Source organism: Rhincodon typus, chromosome 21 (genome assembly GCF_021869965.1).
Source record: "Rhincodon typus isolate 14 chromosome 21, sRhiTyp1.1, whole genome shotgun sequence".
NCBI classification, from domain to species: Eukaryota; Metazoa; Chordata; class Chondrichthyes; order Orectolobiformes; family Rhincodontidae; genus Rhincodon; species Rhincodon typus.
The window spans coordinates 47,296,272-47,319,180 of NC_063352.1; the positions used below are offsets into that span (position 1 = coordinate 47,296,272).

At 42.7% G+C, this 22,909-nt stretch overlaps 1 protein-coding gene and 1 non-coding gene across 2 annotated transcripts in view; one reads left to right on the forward strand and one right to left on the reverse strand.

The window, feature by feature from the left end:
• The window catches only part of LOC109936714, a 191,345-nt gene that overhangs the window by 133,931 nt on the left and 34,505 nt on the right, over positions 1 to 22,909 (forward strand). Inside the window, exons 37-43 of the mRNA XM_048609763.1 lie at positions 856 to 969; positions 6,472 to 6,600; positions 8,134 to 8,295; positions 9,219 to 9,383; positions 9,866 to 10,031; positions 11,027 to 11,226; positions 20,943 to 21,035. Coding sequence (XP_048465720.1) covers positions 856 to 969; positions 6,472 to 6,600; positions 8,134 to 8,295; positions 9,219 to 9,383; positions 9,866 to 10,031; positions 11,027 to 11,226; positions 20,943 to 21,035 — 1,029 coding nt within the window. The remainder of the gene's footprint in view (positions 1 to 855; positions 970 to 6,471; positions 6,601 to 8,133; positions 8,296 to 9,218; positions 9,384 to 9,865; positions 10,032 to 11,026; positions 11,227 to 20,942; positions 21,036 to 22,909) is intronic.
• On the reverse strand, positions 18,473 to 18,578 carry LOC125485716. Its single transcript, XR_007264424.1, has one exon. It is a non-coding gene; the product is annotated as a U6 spliceosomal RNA (small nuclear RNA).

The window sequence follows — 22,909 nt, forward strand, 5'->3', positions numbered from 1 at the left end:
AGGCCCTACAAAGATCTGTTTGCAGCAATCCACGAGAATGGGGTAAACCCACCCCTGACTGTTGTGTGGAGCAGGGGGATAGCAGAGACCCTAAGCATCAGCTCAAAGAACCTCGCCTACAAAAGGGTTAATCTGCACACATTTTCTGTTCCATGAATTTCAAACACGGTTGGATGATGGTACTATGTCATATAAAATCTAATTATTAAATGCCCTCACAGAAGGGAAAAAAGGATAAGTGGTGAGTGACAGATACTGGTTCGACTTTCTCGTATGCTTTAACATCAAGCTTCAGTATAGCGGGTATCTTGAACTCCATGTATTATTGGTTTCCCCTTCTGGGAAATGATAAATAGGTCAGGACCTTAAACATATGACTTTCCTTATTCATTCTGGGCAGTTTTTGAGCTACTCAACTTCAAGTATCACCCATACAAGTAATCAGGCAGAAATTAGAACATGCTGCAAAAACATTTCACATCTTCATGTTATCTAAAACTCATTTCCCCTCCTCAATATTGTGACCCTATCAGGGTCATTGTCATTCTAATTTCTGTTAAGGCAAATTTCATTCAAATTTACATTGGTTCTAGTCTGTTCCCCATTAATTGTTCCTGCTGCTGTTCCTGGCGGGATTGAATTTTAGTTCAACGTGCAGATTTGGAGGTGACTATGTATGACAGTCAGGACTGTGTCCTGCATAATCACCCAGTCAAGTTATCAAAGTTAAGATCAGGCACTGTAAGATATCACTAAAGTGTGACTTGGAACCTCAACTGTGTTTAATATAAATTGTAATCTCATGTAAAGTGGAGCAACATTCAGTCTGACTAACACTTGTTTAACCTTCTCTAGGCCCATGTTTCCTGGAATGGAGGCCAGCCCGTTGATCTTAAATTTACATTAGAATACACTTTGGAAAGCAACTTAACAACCTGGGACACGTGTGTGGACTTTTCTTCAGGCCAGGTATTCCTTGGGTTCACCCCAATGAATCAACAGAATTGTTCTCTCCCTCTCTTTCTTCTGTACACTCCTTCCATTCCCTTGCCTTTTCTTCCTCTTTCAATCCCTCTCCTCTTTTTTTTGATTTTCCCCATTTTATTTGGACTCACCACAATGAATTAACAGAACTGAGACACTCTGTCTCTCACCCACATTGTCTGTTTCTCTCTCTTGCCTGTACTCTCCCCACTTTTCCCTCTCTGCTGTACACTGTCTCTCTCTTGCTCTCTCTCTCTCTCTCTCTGTCTCATTCTCTCTCTCTCTCTCGCCCTCTTGCGCTCTCTCTCAACTAACCCCCACCCCACCACCCCCATCCCTCTCCCCTCTGTCCCTGCTTTCTCTCTATCAATCTCTCTTTCTCTCCTCCATTAACTTCTTCCTGTATTTTTAGGGTTGCCACAACAAATGAACAGGACTGGGAGGGATGTTCCAAAAATTTCTCACGTCATAACAAATAAACATCCTTATTTATAATGCAGTTAAAGATTTTCTTAAGAAGTAAACGATATTTGGAGAAGATAAGACATTCCTCAGTAAAAATGACAGACTAGATTGCGACCCAGGTACTGATCAGTTGAGAACTGCTGTGAAATCCATAACCACATCCAGATTCAGAAAGGTCCTGTTCTAGATTAGAGCTGCTGCTATGAAATCAAGTCAATCATCGAGAATACCTGAGGAAAGCTTGTAATAAATGACGCGTTGGTTTAGTCAAATGTTCCCATTTCCTTTCACCAACTCTACTCATCCTTGTTTCCAAATTCACCCGGTCCATGGTTTTCTTTGGGGAATTGTGTTGGCCCCGGGAGAGGCAGGCTGAGCTGTTGCATTGGGCTCAGGACCCACTGTCCAAGGAGATTAGGGCATGGCTGATTCTAGAAGGAAAGGAGGCACTATTAAAGGAGAGAGCTCGTGGCGATGCTAACAAGGTCTGTGGGGGACACAGAGGGAGCAAGATGGCCTGGGAAAGCTAAATTTCTGCTGAAGTCAACACAGGCGTTTGATTAGATTTGATTTATTATTGTCACGTATCTAGATACAGTGAGAAGTATTATTTTGTGTGCTATCTAGACAAATCATCAGGGTAACAGAACGGAATGTAGAATATAGTGTTACAGCTACAGAGAAGGTGCAGAGAAAGATCAACTCTAATATATGAGAGGTCTGTTCATTAGTTCTGATAACAGTGGGGAAGAAGCTGTTCTTAAATCTGTTGGTATGTATTTTCAAACTTTTGTATCTTCTGCCCAGTGGAATAGAAGGGAGATCAAATATAAGTGGGAGCAGGTCACTGGCAAGACTGGGAGAGTCAAGACTAACTGAGGTTAGGTGAGGGGTTTGGAGAGGTTCTGGTACAATGGCAATGTCACCGGACTAGTAATCTAGAACATTAGCTTGGATACACAGGTTCGAATCCCCAGTGGTGAAACTTAAAACTGTAAAAGGCTGGTCCAGTAGCGACTATATAGCCCCTATCAATTGTCATTAAAAACGATCAGGTTAACTAATGTCCATATACTGTGAAATGGCTGAAGAAACTGGATACTATAAAGCCTATTGGTCTGACAAAGTTTTGGCAATAATACTGAAGACTTGTGCTCCAGAATTTGCCACACCCCTAGCTAAGCTGTTCCAATGCAGCAACAACCCCTGACAGTGTAGAAAATTGCTGAGGTATGTCCTGTACAGAAAAAGTGGTCAAATTCAACCAGCCAATTACCACTCCATCAGTCCACTCTAAATCATCAGTAAAGTGATGGAAGATGTTGGTAACAGAACAATCAAGCAATACTTACTCAGCAATAACCTGCTCTCTGACATTCAATATGGGTTGTATCAGACCCATTCAGCTCTGGACTTCATTACAGTCTTGCATGGACAAAAGAGCTGAATTCCAGAGGTGAAGTGAGAATGGCAGCCTTTGACATCAAGGTCACTTTTGACCATGAGAGGTATTGAGGACCCCTAGCAAAACTGGGGTCCATGGGAATCAGGAAAAACTTCTGTTGAATGGAGTCACACCTTGCACAAAGGAAAATGGTTGTAACTGTTGGAGGTCGGTCATGTGAGGTCCAGGACACCTCTGCAGGAGTTCCTCAGCGTAGTGTCCTCGGCCCAGCCATCTTCAGCTGCTTCATCAATGACCTTTCTTCCATCATTAGGTCAGAAGTGGGGATGTTTGCCGATGATTGCACAAGTTCAGCGCCATTCGCGACTTCTCAGATACTGAAGTAGTCCATGTTCAAATACAACAAGACCTGGAAAGTATCCAGGTTTGGGTTGACAAGTGACAAGTGTAATACAGGTCACACAAATGCCAGGCAATGGCTATCTCCAGTAAGAGATGATCTAATCACTGCCCTTGTCATTCAACAGCATTACCATCACTGAAACCCCTATTATCAACATGGGTTACCATTGACCAAAAACTGAACTGGACTTGCCACATAAACACAGTGGCTACAAAAGCAGATCAGAGACTAGAACCCTGCAGCAAGTAACTCACTTCCTGACTCCCCAAAGCCCATCCACCATAGACAAGGTACAAGTCAGGAGTGTGATGGAATACTCCCTACTCGCCTGGATGAGTGCAGCTCCAACACGCAAGGTGTTTGATACCGTCCTGTACAAAGCAGCCTGTTTGATTAACACCACATTCACCAATTTGAACATTCACTTCAGAAACACAGTGGCAGCAATATGTACCATCTCTAGGATGCATTGCAGAAACTCACCAAAGCTCCTCTGACAGCAACTTCCAAATTCATCTCCTATCTGGAATGATAAGAGAACACCACCACCTCCCCTCCAAGCCACCTGCTATTCTGACTTGGAAATACATTGCCATTCCTTCCGTGTTGCTGGGCCAAAACCCTGGAGCTCCCTTACTTACAGCACTATAACTGTACCTACACTCCAAAGACTGCAATATTTCAAGACACCAGCTCACCACCATCTTAAGGGCATTTAGGGATGGGCAATAAATACCAGTCTAGCCAGTGACATCCACATCCTGTGAATGATTTTTTTTTTAAGAAAAAGTGTGCTTCACATGGGCACCCTCCTGCAACTGGTAATAATTTCACTGCTTTCATTGACTCTCACACATTCAGTTGACATGTTCCATTTGAGGCTGAGGCCTAGAACCCTAAAGGGTAGCCTGGTGGTCTTCTGTTCTCTCACACTTCAACTATGTGATGCTCTGCTGAGTGCCATTATGCTGTGACTACACTGTCTTTCACAACCAAGCAGAGAGCAGGAAGTCATTGACACTTTTGTAGAATTGGACACAGTTATGCTCATTGACCCCATGGCTGCTACCCTTCTGAGGGGTAATCTCAACTCAGGACACCTTGGTCTGGTGGGAATGCCTCCTGCTGTCATCTCTAGAAATCTTGAAAGATGTGGCATTGAAGATATAAGTTCCAGCAGTAGTTCTCAGCAATATCCAGAGACTATACACTGCACGGTCATGAAAAAGCAAGCATTCATCCAATAAGCGTAGGTTGGGGTATTTTTATGTTTCCATTTATTATTGCACTTTACCTTGTTTTAGCGACTTTGGCGGAAGACGTCTTCTCCCGGCCCGTGCCCAGCGGCAAGGTGGCTTACAATGGCCTAGAATGGACTGACTGGCCAGTCTCGCAGTGTGTTGGTCTCTTGGTGTGGTAGTCCTGGTCTGGCATGGTGGTCTTCTTTGGTGGCTTCCGAGAATTCCACCAGCCCAGCATGAAGGTCTAGTCCCAGCACAGAGGTCTCATTCTTGCCTTGGAGGTGGCTTCCAGGTCTTCCAAAGGCCCAGAGTGGAGGTCTAGGCTTGGCATGGTGGGGCAGTATTGGCCCCACCCAGCATGATGGTTTTGGCCCAGTTTTCCCTTAACCCAGGAGTCATTAATCGAACTGTGATGGACTTTCACTTTTCCTCTTACGTATGACTTCTGTCATTAATTTAGGCACCATGATAAGGCGACTTATAAAACTTTCCACTATTTCATTTTGTAAAAAAAATGACAATAAATTGTTAGTCTATTCTATTCTAGCTTTTTACAGCAGAGCTAATCTTTAGATCCAACCCTTCAGTGAACTAAAGACTGGGAAAATAGTGAAGAAAAAGTTGAGTTAGCATGGGAAGTGTTGATTGGCTGAAATTTATGCATCGCTATTGCCTTTTAAATTTGATGACAATTCTTAAATACTCATTCAGTGGATGGACTGGATATCTCTGCATTGAAAGTTGAATCTGTTATCTCACTATCAGAATTCATTAGAAACTTCAGGACTTTTTTTGAAAATTAATGTACACTACTAAGAAAAATGTTTCTTGTCAAATGTCACATAGCACCGAGTGTTTTGCATCTGGTAAGGTGACTAAGATGTTAAAAGCGGGCCCTACTGCGTCCCTACCTCTGGACCAAGAGATCAGGGTTCAAGTCCCACCTGCTCCAGAGGTGTGTAACAGCAGCTCTGAACAGGTTGCTTAGAAAAGTGGGTTAAATAACAATGAAAAGAGTTTAAGAGCCTCAGAGAAGATTGCTTGCTCACAGGTGAGGTAATAATTGTAAAAGCAAAGTACAGCAGATGCTGGAAATCTGAAATAAAACCAGAAAGTGCTGGAGAAACTCGGCAGCATCTGTGGGAAACAGAGTTAATGTTTTATTGATAATAATAATTACAGTCAGGATTAGCTAGGACTCGAATACATCTGTCTTGTTTGTCCAAATTGTGCGTGAAATGATGGAGATTGGTACCAATGGCTACAGATGATGTGGATCATTTAGTTTGTACAGTGGATATGGTGAAGAAATGCCAGTCATCTGATCCAAGCTCATCCACCCAGGAAGAAAAGTGACAGTTCCATGTCACTCTATCTGGTTGTTACTTCATTTTTTTCCTCCCTAGATCACCCTCTATCACCCTACCTCAATTCTAAATGTTCTCAATGAGTCACTGAACATACATTATCTGCCACTGGTTCTGAATTTGCCTCAGTTCAGTTTGAATTCTTCCCCAGTGCTATCATTCAAATTGAAACTATAGTTGCCTATTGGATACCAAATGTAATCTTATTCCTTTGTGATGTTCCTCTCAGTTACCTCCTTCAGGTCATCAGTAGCACAGCAATCCACTGAAATGGGAAAATTCAAACATCTTCTGTAGCCTATTGAAAATTGTGCATTTTCCTCACTGGAGGCTAAAGAATGTTCATGTACCAGCAGAGGGAGTCTATTAGGGAGAACGCTAATAAACATAGATCCTTCTTGAACAATTCATGTAGTTCTACTTCTCAGTGTTTCCAGTGAATATATACAGATTTCTGTCTCAAGAACATCCCATCCTCCAATTTAGTTTTCTCATAAGACAATAGAATGATGGCAAATAGTAATTAAAAGAGCGAGGTAGGAGCAATTTATGATAATAGTCTGATTTTCTTACAGCCACTGAGATAATTCCATTGTGTTTATCCAGCTGCAGCCCTTGCTTCTGATACAATCTCTGCACAGTTGTGGATCTGTCATGTCCACTCAAAACTCTTTCACTGAGAGTATGGAGCTCCATTGGAGTGACAAGAAAATCAATCAAAGCTTTGAATATCAGGTAAAGTATCTCAACAAGGAAGTAATCTTTTCGTACGCTTTACGAATGTCATGTAGTCTAGTGCCTTTTGTATAGCTGCATCCTTATTCTAAAATTTGAGTTTAATTGCACATCAAACTTGTACATCTCAGGCATTTTGATTTTGTATACGATTGCAAATATAATTCTACATCTGAACAGCAAACACCCACTAAACTTTCAGTGATTTGAATAACATCAGAGAATAGTGACAATATTTACATGAAGTGATTACATGGTCTCACATGACTACTAATGTGTCTATGACCATTGGGAGTCAAATTCCTCTTTAGGAGATGGTGTAAAATGGACAAGCCAAAAAGAGCCCAGTTAGATGTGAAGTCAATGATAGGCAACATCAGGTAGAATGGCAGCATGCAGTAACACGCCAGGCCATTATTACCCTCACTAAACTTACCGTGATGATTATTTCATTTCAGTCATAGTCATAGAATCATACAGCACTGAAACAGACCCAACCAGTCCATGCCGACCATAATCTCAGACTAAACTAGTCCCACCTGCCTGCTTCTGGTCCATATCCCTCCAAACTTTTCCTATTCAGGTATTTATCGAAGTGTCTTTTAAATGTTGTAACTGTGCCCGCATCCACCACTTTCTCAGGAAGTTCATTTCACACGCAAATCACAGCCTGTGTAAAAAAAATTTGCCCCTCATGTCTTTCTTAAATCTCTCACCTTAAAAATGTGCCCCTTTAATCTTGAAATCCCCCATCCTGGGAAAAGACAACGTACCATTGACTCTGTCTATTACTCCTCATGATTCTATTGACCTCGAGAAGGTCACCTCTTAAACACTGTGGACAGAATGTTTATTTCCAAGTGTGTGGTGTGAGACTGTGTTTGGTGGTGACAACACAGTACTCCTAACAGTGAGAGAACTCACCCAATCACCTACCAATCCACTCATTAAGAGCTGACAGGTACTTTGCCCTGCCATTGGCCTTGACACTGGTGATCTTTGGGGGTCACAGGGAGACGGGCAGTAATGCGACCCAATACTGAACTCTTCATGGCTTCAGTTGGTGTTGAGTCAGGGATGATCTTCTAGTCCAGCACTTAATTGCTGAGGTGGCAAGAACAGGTTGCATTTCCTCCCCAAGCCAACATATCCCATTAATTTCCCCTTCTGACCTCCTTCAAGGAGGGGAAATTGTGACCTCGATATTTTATGCAGTTACTACATTCATATAGTAATGATTCGCCTGCTTTTCCAACCTGACAGTAATGGAGCCAGCTCCAAGTACTCGCAAAGATAATCATCATGCTTATGTAGGGTTCTGGTTATTTTCTCATGGGCAGCTGAAGAGTTCCTGTATTTCAAAGTTAACAGATGTTAGTCTAGTCGCACATTTCAAATCCACGCCTCACTCACCAGCAATGTCTCACCGAAGACACGGCACGGCACTGGGAATTCTGGAGGCAACTGTTTCTTAAAAAGCAACTGATCAGGATGGACTGCTGCCATTTGTCATGTGTTTTCCACTTCCTACAGAATAACAGACCAATGAGACCAGACAGTATCGGGATTGCTGCCACTTTCTCCAATGTTTTCCAGTCATCTTGTGGAAGGCAGGACTTTCTTGGGAAGATCCAAACTGATTATCGTGACCAGCTGCATCACTATCTGAAATTGGCCCTCTGCAACATGTCAAATGTGGGAGTTGTTTTGTTTTCATTTTAACTATTGCACCTATGATTTTGTTTAATCTTCATTCATCTTGCTTTTTAAGATTGACCCAGATTTTTAATCCCATTTCTTTAACATTCAGCATTACCATCTCAAATTCTAGGGTCTATTGTTGGTGGTAATTTTTTTGATTCAGATTGTGTTGTAGGATCAGTTTGTAAAACCAAGAAACTCAGGGTCGGGGGAGGGAATGAGAATCGGGAGGTGCCACACCATGTGGGAAGGTGCCATGGCCCATAAGACCATAAGACATTGGAGCAGAAGTAGCCAATAGGCCCATTGAATGACAGAGCAGGTTCAATGAGGTGGTCCATCCTTGTTATGCACTATCTGCCCATTGGAGGTGTCCACGAGCAGCAGGGCCTTCCCCCATGCCAGAAGCCCCCCGGTCTCACTTATCATGGCATTCCTAGCTCATTTGCCTGTGTTCCAGGACTCCATTGACGATCCTCATTGCAGGGCCTGCTGCAGTACCAGAAGTGGCCACCATTCCTGGTGGCACGGTCGGTAATGGAAACCTGTTGGTCTCTGATTTGGCTGGCAGCTCTCGGTGGTGGGGACATCTGCTCGAGAAGGAGATGTCCATGTGAGAAATTCCCCTGTGGGAGCCAGAAACCATTACAAGCATGAGATTATTCCAGCTTTCCAGTGGGTGGACAGTCCCAATGTTTTATACGGAGGACAAGGATGGTACTCTGCTCGAATGGTCACTCTCGAGGCCCAAGAGACATACTGTTGGGTAGGGTGTTAGCTCCTCTCCAAAATGGATTCATGTTAGCAAAACCTCAGAAGAGAAGATGAGAGAGGGGGAATTTGACAGAAAGGATGGAAAGGGTGAGGAGATGCTTGTGAGGTAAGAGTGTAATGAAAAGCTTCATCTTTGTTTTCAGTCAATCAAACTGTCAGGAAAGCACCAGCGGAATAAAGGAGAAATTGTTCTCTCATCCCAAATCCGAGTCAGTCTTTCCAGTGATGAAAAACATGACATGATGTTGGCAATGTCTCTGAGAAATAATGGACAGGCAAATGTAAAGAACTACTCTCTTGACATGGAGGTACTTGAGTTCACTGTGACATATATTTGTAGAATATAGAACACTGTGGAATATATTTGACACTTGTCCAGTGTTAGCTACTGCTATTTTATCAATGGTTAATGCCTGACAACCCAAAATGGTAATTAAAATAATAATAAAATGACTTGGCATTTTCAGGGTCTAACCCCAATGTGGCATTGAATTAATGATGTGGAGATGCTGGTGTTGGACTGGGGTGGACAAAGACAGAAGTGACATGACACTAGGTTATAGTCCAACAGGTTTATTTGAAATCACAAGCTTTTGGAGCGCTGCTATTTTGTTAGGTGAAGTCTGACTGTTAGACTATAACCTGGTATTGTATCACTTCCAGCATTGAATTAAAGTACGTTGGTATGCTGAGCCATTTGATTTTTAAACTCTGGTCTTGTGATTTGAGATGCACTTTTGATTCCTGGGTTAAAATACAAACACTTGTAAATGCTTTGCTTCCTACACAGTGGAGAGCTTCAGAAGTCAGTCACCTAGGCCTGCTGGGGACGTACACTGCCTCAGCCATCAAGAGGAGAATGGTTATGGAGGCAAAGATTGATAACAAAAAGAAAATTAAACTTGCCAGCACACGCGAGAGAGGATGTCAGCATTACTACACTGGATATTCTTCTGGTCAGGATTACTAATTCATAGAGCTGAATATATTCTACTATATTTCACTGTTTGATAAAGTATAATAAAATAGCTTAATGGAGACCAAATGAAGAACTTACATTTACATAGTGTGGGAGCTCTTTTTCTTTGTTACTCTTCTATGGAATGCGGGCATCACTGACTGGGTCAGCATTTATTGCCCTTCCCTAATTGCCCTTAAATTCACTGGTTTACTCAGTTATTTCAGAGAGCAGTTAAGAGTCAATCACATTGCTTTGGTTCTGGAGTCATGTGGGCCAAACCAGGCAAGGATGACAATTTGCTTCTCTAAAGGACATTAGTGAACCAGATGGGTTTTCATGACAATGGATTCCTGGTCATCATTAGGCCAGCTCACGATCTCAAGATTTTATCAAATTCAAATTTCACCATCTGCTGTGGTGGGTTTCGAGCCCATGTCTCCAGAACTTTGGGATTCTGGATTAAGTGCCCTGCATCATGACCACAACAGGGAATTTAAAGTTGATTAATTGATATATCTGAAATAAAGGCCTCATTATTCTTAATGATGAAGCTATCAGATTGTCACAAAGACCTCCTTGGTTTATTAATGTCCTTCAAGGGGAGGAAATCAGCAGTTGCCATTTGGTCTGGCCTAAATGTGACTCCAGGCCAATAACAATGTGCTTGCCCTTAAGTGTCCTCTGAAATAGCCAAAGGAGCCACTTTGTAATGTTAAACCACAGCAGCAAAATTGAATAAGACGTGTGGCCATACTCAACATGGACCTGTGCTGGTTCAAGAAGGCTGCTCACCACCAACCCAAGGGTCATTAGGGATGGGCAATAAATGCTGGCTTTGCGAGCAACCCTCTCATTCCGAGAATGAATAATTCAAAAAATAATTGGCCGCGTTTGTTCTGCAATTTTCCAGCAGCTTGTTGGGTTTTTGATATCTTTCTGCAGAAATTATTATTAGATGACAGTAATAATAATAATTTGTCTGTCCCAAAGGTGGACCTGATGAGGAGGGAGTGACGTTGGCTCTTTGCTCCAGTGGAAGAGGCAGTGCAAAAGCAGAACTGTATCAGACACTGAACGAGACGAAGAAGGGAGAACTGGGCCACCTTGCGGTTGCAGTTGTCAACAAGACTATGCAGAGTGTGCTGAGGGTAACAGCGCAAGGCTGTGGCCACCTCATTACCAGGACAGAGGTACTTTTATCCATTGATAGCCAATGTGTAATTGCTTGCTGTGACCCCATTTTAATGCCTCAGGTCAGGTGTGACCCCAGCGCAAGACAGTCTGGATGGTGTGGGAGCTGTTCAGTAATGGCGAGGAGGTGGGAGGCTCCTGTTGTTGTGTGTGGGTGCGAGGGGATAGGAGGAGGACATTGAGCATGAGGGGAGCTGATGAGAAGTTAGGTTTCTCCAAATAAAAACAGACACCTTCAATAGGAAGGCTGTTCTTAAACTAGAGAGGGTGCAGAAAAGATTTATAAGGATGTTGCTAGGGCTGGAGGGTTTGAGTTACAGGGAGAGGCTGGATAGGCTGGGGCTATTTTCCCTGGAGCATCGGAGGCTGAGGGGTGACCTTGTCGAGGTTTACAAAATCATGAGGGATATGGATAGGGTGAATAGCCAATGTCTTTTTCTTAGAATGAGTGAGTCTAAAACTAGGGGGCATAGGTTTTTAAGGTGAGAGGGGAAAGATATAAAAAGGACCTGAGGGGTAACCTTTACACTTGGGAGTGATACGTGTGTGGAATGAGCTGCCAGAGGAAGTGGTGGGGGCTGTTACAATTACAACATTTAAAAGGCATCTGGATGGATACATGAATAGGAAGGCTTTAGAGGGATATGGGCCAAATTCTGGCAAATGGGACTAGGTCAAATTGTGATAACTGGTCGGTGTGGACAAGTTGATTTGAAGGGTCTGTTTCCATGCTGTATGACTCTATGACAGTATTCAGGGGATTTTTTTTTGCATAGCAATTGACCATCAGAGGGCTGTCCATTAGATTGTATCCACCGAGAAAACAAATGACAGCATTTTAAGGTCCCTTTGCAGCTGTCAGAAATTAGCCCGAGCTCCATGATAAATGGTTCCACCTCAAACATTGTGTTCCCAAATTCTATCTCATGTCCCCGCCCCCTCCCCCCAACCCCACTGGGGGTTCGGGAAGCTTTGTGTAAACAGCTTAAAATTTTCCAAAAGGTTTATCAAGATGAAAGCAGGGATAAGGGAGTTTTAGCTGTGTGAGAGATTGTGGACACTGGTGTTGTTCTCCTTGTGGAAGTGAGATAAAGACCAGTTCCAGATACTGGAATTGAAAATAAATGCAGGGTTTTGAGAGACCAAGTGGGTCAATTTTAAACGTCACAATTTAAAATAATTTGGTGAGAAATTCAGGAGAAATCTGTGAAATGTTGAATGAGGCCTCTTTTGACGTGGAGGTCAACCAAATCTCAGTGAGATGAGATTCTCAGTGAGCAACGAGATGATTATTAATAGGGATTATCACTCACTATCATCCTCAGTACTACAGAATCTCACCCCCTGCTCTCCCACCCACTGGATAGAAACTAGATGGTGACAATTTAGAATGGCTCCCTGGTGTTCCCAGCTGATTGTTTGCTCCTCTGGACCACTATCTTGGACACTGGACACCAATACCTTAGGTCACACTCCATAGGCAGAGACGCCCAAACCCTTCCTCCAAGGGGTGGCATCTGACCTGCACCAGTCTCACTGCATCATCATGGCTCATCTCCAATCCACCTACATTACTGCAGGTTTGGTACTACAGTGCTGCATTTTGTGGAATCGGTACTGATGGGATGCCCAGGGAGAAAGGGGACATTGAAGTCAGGAGGGATGGGACCTGATAACCAGGCTGAGCCTGGCCTACCACATCTTCTATGACAACTCGATTCTTAAATGGGACCTCTAAATGGAGAATGTCTGTGACCACACCAGGGGTGGATGGCATCTTTGTTTGTTTTCTGTCCCAACGCAGAGTCTCCACCACTGTGTGACAGGATACCCTTCAAAGGGAATTATTCAGGTACTTACACAGTACAGGGTAAAAACATCTGTAATGCTAGCGTCCTGCATGTGAAATGCATGCAGTGTCCAACCATGTGGGATACAAATCGTTGTCACAAGCATTGATCATAGAATCACAGAGTCCCTGCAGTGTGGAAGCATTTGGCCCATTAAATCCACACTGACCTTCCGAAGAGTGTCCTACCCTATCCCTGTAACCCTGCATTTCCTGTGGCTAACCTACCTAGCCTGCACATCCCTGGACACTATGGGAAATTTAACATGGCCAATCCACCTAACCCTGCCCATTTTTGGACCATATCATTAATCATTGCAGATTGAGGCGAGTTTAATGCCATCGTGTGAGAAAACTCGGCAGGTGTCTCAGAGAGAAACCCTCAGTGAAACTCGATGAAAATGACATTTAGAACATAGGACAGTACAGCATAGGAATAGGCCCTTTGGCCCACCATGTAAGTGCTGACCATGATGTCGTTCTAAACCAAAGTCATCTGCCTGCACATGGCCTGTATTCGCTGCCTGTCATGTGTCTGTGTAAATGCCTCTTAAACATTGCTATCATAACTGATTCTAACACCTCCCCTGGCAGCGCATTCCAGACACTTACCATGTTCTGTGTAAAAAATACTTGTCTTGCACATCTCCTTTAAACTTTCACCCACTCATCTTAAACCTATGCCCCCTAGTATTTGATATTGCCACCTGGGAAATAAACTCCAACCATCCACCCTATCCATGCCTCTTATAAAATTACATACTTCTACCAGATCATCCCTCAGCCTCTGACGCTCTAGTGCCCATTCTCTAGTCTGTGCATTCTTTCATTATAACTAATGCATTCCAATCCAGTCAAGATATAGAAAGATTCAGCCCAATGATTCTATGAAAGTGACTAATTGATTATATGTTATAATGAACTCTTATTAAAATATTGACATATGGAAACTCTCAGGGACTGCTAGATATGTCAGTGTAGCTCAGCTGGTAATACTCTTATGATGCAACTAGTGTTTGCAGATTCACAGCCTCTCCGGGGTTTGAACATATAGAGTTAGATTTTCATTTCTGCATGAGTAACATGAGCCAAGATTACTGAGCAAGTTGCTTTTAGAAGCAACTCTGGGATTTCGTCCAACTTTTTTAAAGATTGAGGGCTTCTAGCCCTCAACCTACAAATCCTCTCAGCCCCTCCTCGCTTCCTGTGACCCATCCGGGCCAAACCTTGACCCATCAACCCCAATGGTCCTTCAAACCAAACCATGCCTCTCGCTTATACCCAGGGCCCCTTACAGCCCCTGTACTAACTGTGATAACTCAGGAAGCCTGAATGGAAAGGAATATAATTTCTAGTTGAACACATCCTAAGTCTGCTTTATTATTTCCAATCAACCTGTTCAGAGATGTTTTGACGCACCTCTGGAGTAGGTAGATCTTGAACCTGGGCCTCCTGGCTTGGAGGCGGAGACACTAACATTGTGCCACGGGTCCACTGTCTGCTCTACTTTTTTTTATATCCAGAAGTGCTCCTGTACATAACTGAACAATTCTTTTACCCCATCACCAAAATCACCCATGGTATTTTTTCCTCTGTTAACCACCACCAGGAAATCACCCATGTTTCTAATTTAATAACTAACGTACAAAGATATCAAGGGCAACACCAAGGTTATGGAGAGTGGGAAGGGGCTAAATCAAAACAGAGTCGGAAGAAAGATGAAGCACTGTATTCCTTGTAGTACCCACCTCTCTCTAAAGACATCAAGCGTTTGTGTTGGATTATTTGGATTGAATACATGGGTGTTTTTCCTAGTGGTATTTATTAATTTTAAAAAAACTGGAAATGAAGCAGAACCACTGCCCATAATACACATTGCATGTAAATTTCTTGGCTACACGAGTGATTTACTGGTGGTGACATGAGTCATGGAATTTTATAGCACGGAAACAGACCCTTTGGACCAATTTATTTGCACCGACCAGAGATCCTAAACTGATCTAGTCTCATTTGCCAACATTTGGCCCATATCCCTCTAAACCCTTCCTATTCATATACCCATCCAGATGCCTTTTAAATATTGTAATTGTACCAGCCTCCACCACTTCCTCTGGCAGCTCATTCCATACACGCACCACCCTCTGCATGAAAACGTTGGCCCTCAGGTCCCTTTTAAATCTTTCCCCTCTCACCTTAAACCTATGCCCTCTAGTTTTGGACTCCCCTAATCTGGGAAAAAGACCTTGGTTATTCATCCTATCCATGCCCCTCATGATATTATAGACCTCTACCAGGTCATCCCTCAGCCTCTGATGCTCCATGGAAAAAAGCCCCAACCTATTCAGCCTCTCCCTGTAGCTCAAACTCTCCAATCCCAGCAACATCCTTGTAAATCTTTTATGCACCCTCTCAAACTTAACAATAACTTCCCTTTAGCAGGAAGATCAGAATTGAATGCAGTATTCTAAAAGTGGCCTCACCAATGTCCTGTACAGCCATAACATGACTACCCAACTCCTAAAATCAATGCACTGACCAATGAAGGTAAGCACACCAAATGCCTTCTTCACTACTCCACTTTCAAGCAACTATGCACTCGCACCCCTACGTCTCTTTGTTCGGTAACACTCCCCATGGTCCTACCATTAACTGTGTAAGTCCTCCCCTGGTTTGCCTTTCCAAAATGCAACACCACACATATATCTAAATGAAACTCCATCTGCCACTCCTCAGTCCATTGGCCCATCTGATCAAGATCCCGTTGCAATCTGAGATAACCTTCTTCACTGTCCACTACACCACCATTTTTGGTGTCATTTACAAACTTACAAACCATCTCTCCTACATTCACATCCAAATCATTTATACAAATGATGGAAAGCAGTGGACCCAGCACCAATCCTTGCAGCACACCACTGGTCACAGATTTCCAGTCAAAACAACAACCCTCTACCACCACTCTCTGTTATCTTCAAGCCAGTTTTGTACCCGGTTGGCTAGTTCTCTCTGCATGCCATGTGCTGTAACCTTGCTAACCAGTCTACCATGTGGAAACTTGTCAAACACCTTGCTGAAGTCCATATAGACAATGTCTACCGCTCTGCCTTCATCAATCTTCTTTTGCTCTTCAAACAAACTCAATCAAGTGAGACACGATTTCCCATGCACAAAACTATGTTGGCTATCCCTAATCAATCCTTGCCTTTCCAAGTCCTTGCAAATCCTGTCCTCAGAATCTCCTCCAACAACTTATCCACCACTAACATCAGGCTCACTGGTCTATAATTCCCTGGCTTTTCCTCACAACTTTTCTTAAATAATGGCACCACATTAGCCACCCTTCCAGTCAACCTCACCCTTGGCTGTCGATGATGCAAATATCTCAGCAAGAGGCCCAGAAATCTCTTCCCTAACTTCCCCATGAAGTTCTGGGATACACCTGATCAGATCCTGGGGATTTATCTACCTTTATATGCTTTAAAACTTCCAGTATCTCCTCTTCTGTAACATGGACACTTTTCAAGAGATCACCATTTATTTCCCCATGTTCCCTAGCTTCCATGTTCTTCTCCGCACTAAATATTGTCGCAAAATTTTTGTGTAGTATCTCACCCACCTCCTGTGGTTGCACACATAAACGGCCCCATTGATCTTTAAGGGGCCCTATTCTCTCCCTAGTTACTCTTTTGCCTTAAATATATTTATAGAATCTCACATTGTACGCACTTAACAAACTCCGCCCCCATCCAAGCCCTTAACACTATGACAGTCCTAATATATGTTTAGAAAGTTAAAATTCATTACCATTACAGCCATATTGTTGTTATGGATATATGAGATCTCCTTACGCATTTGCTTCTCAATTTCCCGCTGACTGGGCGGGGGAGCTGCTATTATACAATCTCAGCAAGATGACCATCCCTTTCTTAATTTTCAGTTCCACCCATACAACTTCACTGGACATTCTCCCAGGAATATCCTCCCTAATTACAATCATTATGTTATTCTTAACCAAAAACGTCATTCCCTCTCCTCTCCTGGCCCAACTTTCTATCCTTCCTATAGCATCTATAGCCCAGAACACTAAGCTGCCAGTCCTGTCCATCCCTGAGCCACATTTCTGGAATAGTTATGATATTCCAGTCCTATGTTCCCAACCATGTCCTGAGTTCACTGCCTTACTTCTCAGACTTCTTGCATTGAAATAAATGCAGTTTAATTTATCAGTCCTACCTCATTCTCTGCCATGCTCTTGCCTGCCTTAACTATTTAACTTGCTCCCTTTATCTACTGTGCCAGCCTCAGACTTATCTCTTTTCTTACTATCTCTTTGGGATCCCCCACGCCCCACTTGCTAGTTTAAAGCCTCCCGAGTAGCACTAGCAAATCTCCCCATTAGGATATTCGACCTCTTCTGATTCAGGGGCAACCCGTCCTCCTTATACAGGTCACATCTACCCCAGAAGAGATCCCAATGATCCAAAAATGTGAATCCTTGCCCCTTACACCAGCTCCTCAGCCACGCATTGATCTGCTGTATGTTTCTATTTCAACTCTCACTAGCATGTGGCACCGTGAGTAATCCAGATATTACTACCCTCAAGGACCTACATTTTAACCTCCTGCCTAATTTTCTATGTTCCCTCTGCAGAACCTCATCCCTTTCTCCATCTATGTCATTTGCACCAACGTGCACAGTAACCTTCTGCTGGTCACTGTCCCCTTTCAGAATGTTCTGTACCTGCTCCTGATTAAAAACAGTTGGTTGTGTGTGATAACATTTACAAATATAAAAGCGAAAAGAAGAAAAAAACACAGCAGACTCACAGGATCCTGTCTTGCAGTTGTAGTGTCCTTAACTGCGGAGCAGGTAGGACTTGAACATGGGCCTCCTGGTCCATAGGTATGTAAGACATCTCTGAACAGGTTTATTTCTATAATGCAACCCCACAGGATCTTGTGGTGTGGAGGTAGTGTCACTGCCTTTGGACCAGGAGGCTCAGTTCAAGTGCCATCCACTCCAGAGATAGGTCATAACATCTCTGAACAACTTGATTACCCAAGTGTATGAAGCAGACCCAGATGGTGGTTAGTAGTTAAAAATAAAAACAAAAATGTCACAGTGATTTGCTGATGGGAGAAAAAGACAATGCAGTTGTGTGTAAGACCTCTTTTGGATATTGAAAAATCCATTGAGGGAAAAGTGAAGGAAAGGTAGGAAGAGAGGGAAGGGGCTAAATCAAAATGGAGTTGGGGTTGGGGGTCTGTGTTATTTTTGACCTATTATCTAATCAACCTGTTCAGAGATATTATGACACAGCTCTAGAACAGGTGGGATTTGAACCCATACCTCCCGGACTAGGGGTAGGGGTACTCCCACTGCATTACAAGAGGGCTCTATCATGGGACGCCTCACAAATTTGTGTGTCATCCTTGCGCAGGGGCCATGCTAACCTTCTCAGTATTGTTCCAATTCTGGATATGTGTTGCTGAAGTAAGCACAAACAGAAAGGTACATGCTTTTTTGGGCAGGCCATTGCCTGTTACCAAGGAAACGCATTCTCATTGAGTTTAGTGATTCCCCAAAGGCCATTGAGGTTATCATTCTAACTCATGCAACCCCAACCATAACCTTTTACCCCTACATCCTCCATGCCACCAAAGTGAGTATTCACCAAGGGAAGATCACAGAAGCCATGCATAGATTTCCAAATGTCTACTGTAGAGTTCACTCATTGAAAAAAAACGTCTCCATAATGAAACTCTATTCAGTACAGTTGAATACATCAAGTGCTTAACTCCTGATAAAGCCAAGCCTTTGTGTTCATAAACCCACATCAGAAACAGTTAATCCTTTAATAACTTCTTAGAGCTGTCAATCCATCTGCCTCCCAATGTGGTGATAATAGGTTGTGGAAAGCAGCCGAACACAAATACATACAGTTGTTTTTCATTTTATAAAGGCCAGGGGATATAAAGAATTTGGTTCTGTTGTTCGAAATGGAACCAGGATTTATGGATCCAAGTCCCATCTGCTGCCTTCAAGGTCTGTGGAATCTGCATTAGCACATAGGTAATGCCCATATTTCAGTGCAAATTGAGGTTGCATTATTAGAAATTTTGTCTTTTGGAGGCAATGTTAAAATAGGGCCTTCATCTCCCTGTTATGGGAACTATAAAATTCCCAAGGCATTATCTAATGGAAAGAATTTTTCTCCTGCTGAGGTCAAGCTTTATCCCTCAAACATCCCAAAAACTGGTAAGCCAGTCACTTACCTGACCAACACAAAATACTGGAAGTATTCAACAGGCTTAGCAACATGTGTGGAGAGAGAATCAGCGCTAACATTTCAGATTGAGGAACCTTCATCAGAACCTGCAAAGCATTAACTCTGTTTCTCTGCAGCTGCTGCATCATACCTGCCTCAGAAGCAAAAATCTGGCCTCTAGCCTCAACATCAGTCACCAACTCTGGCAGGATGTTCCACAATCTCTCATTGTGCAAAAAAATGTTTCTCCTGCACTTTGCCTTAAATCTCATATTTAATTTTCAATCCGTAAACTCTTAGACCTCATTATCAGTCTGTTGCTATTGAAACTGTCAGTCTATCAAATCAGATCAAATCCTTTCCTACAAAAGTGGCCCAATCATTTCATGTATTTATTTTGCATTAGCATTTTTGCATAGCAGGGACATCCGAGTGAACCTGCACTGTAACCTCTATATTGTTTTCCAAAATTCCATCGGTACCACAAATGTATGGTTTACCCATAGAATCGTAGGATCCCTACGGTGCAGAAGCAGGCCATTTGACCCTTTGAAAAGCATCCCATCCAGACAGCTCTTGCTGCTTAGACTGCTACTTATGAAACTGAATCCACAAGTCCATGTCCTCTTCTCCATCACCCAGTCTTCTCTCATGTAAGGTGTTAATCAAAACGTGTCACCTCAAACTGACGGTGGGCCAACTATTTTACCAAGATATTCATAGAATCATTCATAGAATCCCTACAGTATGGAAATAGGTCCTTCGACCCAACAAGTCCACACCGACCCTCAGAGCATACCACCAAGACCCATAGCCCGAGAACCCACCTATTCTACACATTACAGGCAATTTAGCATGGCCAATCCACCTAGCCTGCACGTCTTTGGACTGTCGGAGGAAACCAGACCACACGGAGGAAACCTGTGCAGACACAGGGAGAATGTGCAAACTCCACACAGACAGTCACCTGAGGCTGGAATCGAACCTGGGTCCCTGGCGCTGTGAGGCAGCAGTCCTGATCACTGAACCACTATGCCGCCCAATGCTTTTTGCAACCTGCATGTCAAACAGTATTTGAATAGCTGTCATTATTTGAGTTGCAATGGTGAACCTTGACAGCCAGAAAGGTTGGGTGTGTTACATTTTGGGCTTATATAGAAACAGAAAATCAGAATAGTTAGTAATAATTACATACATCTGAATTATTCCAGTAAACTGAGGTTAGCCCATTGAATAAAGAAACTAGCAGTAGCTCTATGCACTGTTGCAATTGTTGTTTGCAGCATTGCATCGCTAAATATTGTACAGAGAGTTAATTTTCCAGGAATGAATGGAATATAGTTGGTAGACAAAAAGTGTCTTCCAATACTGAGAGGTGGAGGAGTGCAGGGATGTGTGTGCTTTTTTGATAGATGCTGTCTTTAGTTAGATTCTCAACTCCAACTTGATGACTGTCATAATTTCAGATTCTCCCTCGGATAAGGGGAGATTTTATGTCACTGATGAGCCTCTGAGGAATTTGAAGTTTTTGAAGTTTCTCTATTCAGTCCATATTAGATGGAATTCTATCCTCATCTATTGTTTCTTTTCACTCTAGGCCAAGTTTTCAGAAATAATTTTGCAGTTTAAGAACCACTTGCTGAAAAAGTTCAAAGATTTTGATCTACGTGTTTGGAAATTCCGGAAAAATGTGAGTATGGCACACATCAAGTTTTAGAATTAGCAGGTTTCTTTCACTAGTGTTGTGAAAGGTTATAATCTAGGAGTATAAAAACGGAAAAACCCGCTCGAGCCTGTTCCAACCTAATGTTCGAGGAAATCATAAATGATCTGTGACCTCATTTCATCAACTATCCACCATTGCCTCATGTACTTTAAGAGTTTGGATAATAATCAGTATAGTATATAGAATCATAATATCCCCACAGTGTTGAAGCAAGCCATTCAGCCCAGTGAGTCCACACTGACCCTCCGAAGAACATCCTACCCTATCCCTGTAGCTGTGCACTTCCCATGGTTAACCCACTTAGTCTGCACATCCCCAGGTACTACAGGGCAATTTAGCATGACCAATCAACCCAGCCTGCACATCTTTGGACTGCACCTCATATAGTACCGTATAGTATTATAATGTAATCTATTATCTATCTCTCTCAGATTTAAAATTTACTATTGATCAAGCACCAATTGCCATTTATGAAAGAGAGTTCCTTCTTCTACTACCATGTATATGTAGAAGTGTTTCTTAATTTCATTCTGGAATGATCTGACTCTACATTTTAAGCTATGAGCCCTGGTCCTAGATTCCCCAGCTAGCAGAAACAGTTTCCAATAATCTAGTCTATCAATTCCTGTTACTACCTTGAAAACTTCAATCAAGTCACTCTTGATGTTTTTAAATCCCAGGGGATACAACATGTGTAATTTGCTTCATCACTTCACTCTTGGACTCCAGCTCATCATTGTGATCAATCTCCCTCCAAGACCAATATATCTTTCCTGTGGTGTGATGCCCATAGCTGCTCACAGTATTCCATGATGTGGAGGTACTGGTATTGGACTGGGGTGGACAAGGTTATAAATCACACGACACCAGATTATAGTCTAACTGGTTTATTTGAAAACACAAGCTTTCGGAGCCTTCCTCCTCCTTCAGTGGTTACAGCGAGGCTTCGAAAGCTTGCGTTTTCAAATAAACATGTTGGACTGTAACCTGGTGTCGTGTGATTTCTGACACAGTATTCCAGATACGATCCAACCAGGGTTTCCTAATACTTGGGCATTACTGCTACCCTTTGTCCAATACATAAAGCCAACATTCAGTGAGCCCTGTAGAGTATTGTCTGCGCCTAACAATGACATTTTAATAAGCAATGGATCTGGAACTCCCTGTTTCTAGCTTTTCCTCAATTACAAAGTAAAGTTCTGAAGACAGGAATGTCTAAGGTTGTTATTCATATGGGCTTCCAGAAGGCCTTCAATAAAATCTGTAAAATTTGCCTCTCTTATTCTGTCAGTATATCTTTGTAATCCCAAATTTCCATCTAACTGCTGCCTATCTTTGAATCATTGGCAACTTGGAATTGTTCTCTGCATTCCATCATTTAAGTCATTAATAAACGTAATCAATGTAAAACCTGCAAAGGGGAAGGTCACCAATAGTTACATTCTGCCTTTTAGTGTCTTTGTCCATTGTCCCTATACTCTGTCTCCTGCTGCATAGCCAATTTTCAAACAAGTATTTCCCCTGCTCACCTTTATAGACTCATAGTCATAAAGCATGGAAACAGACACTTCGGTCCAACCAATCCATGCTAAACATAATCCTAAACTAAACTAGTCCCACCTGCCTACTCCTGGTCCATATCCCTCCAAACCTTTCCTATTCATATACTTATCCAAATGTCTTTTAAATATCGTAATTGTGCCCATATCCACCACTTCCTCAGGAAGTTCATTCCACACACGAACCACCCTCTGTGAAAGAGATTTGCCCCTCATGTCTTTTTTAAAGTTCTCTCCATTAAAAGTGTGACCCCTAGACTTAAACTTCCCCTTCCTAGG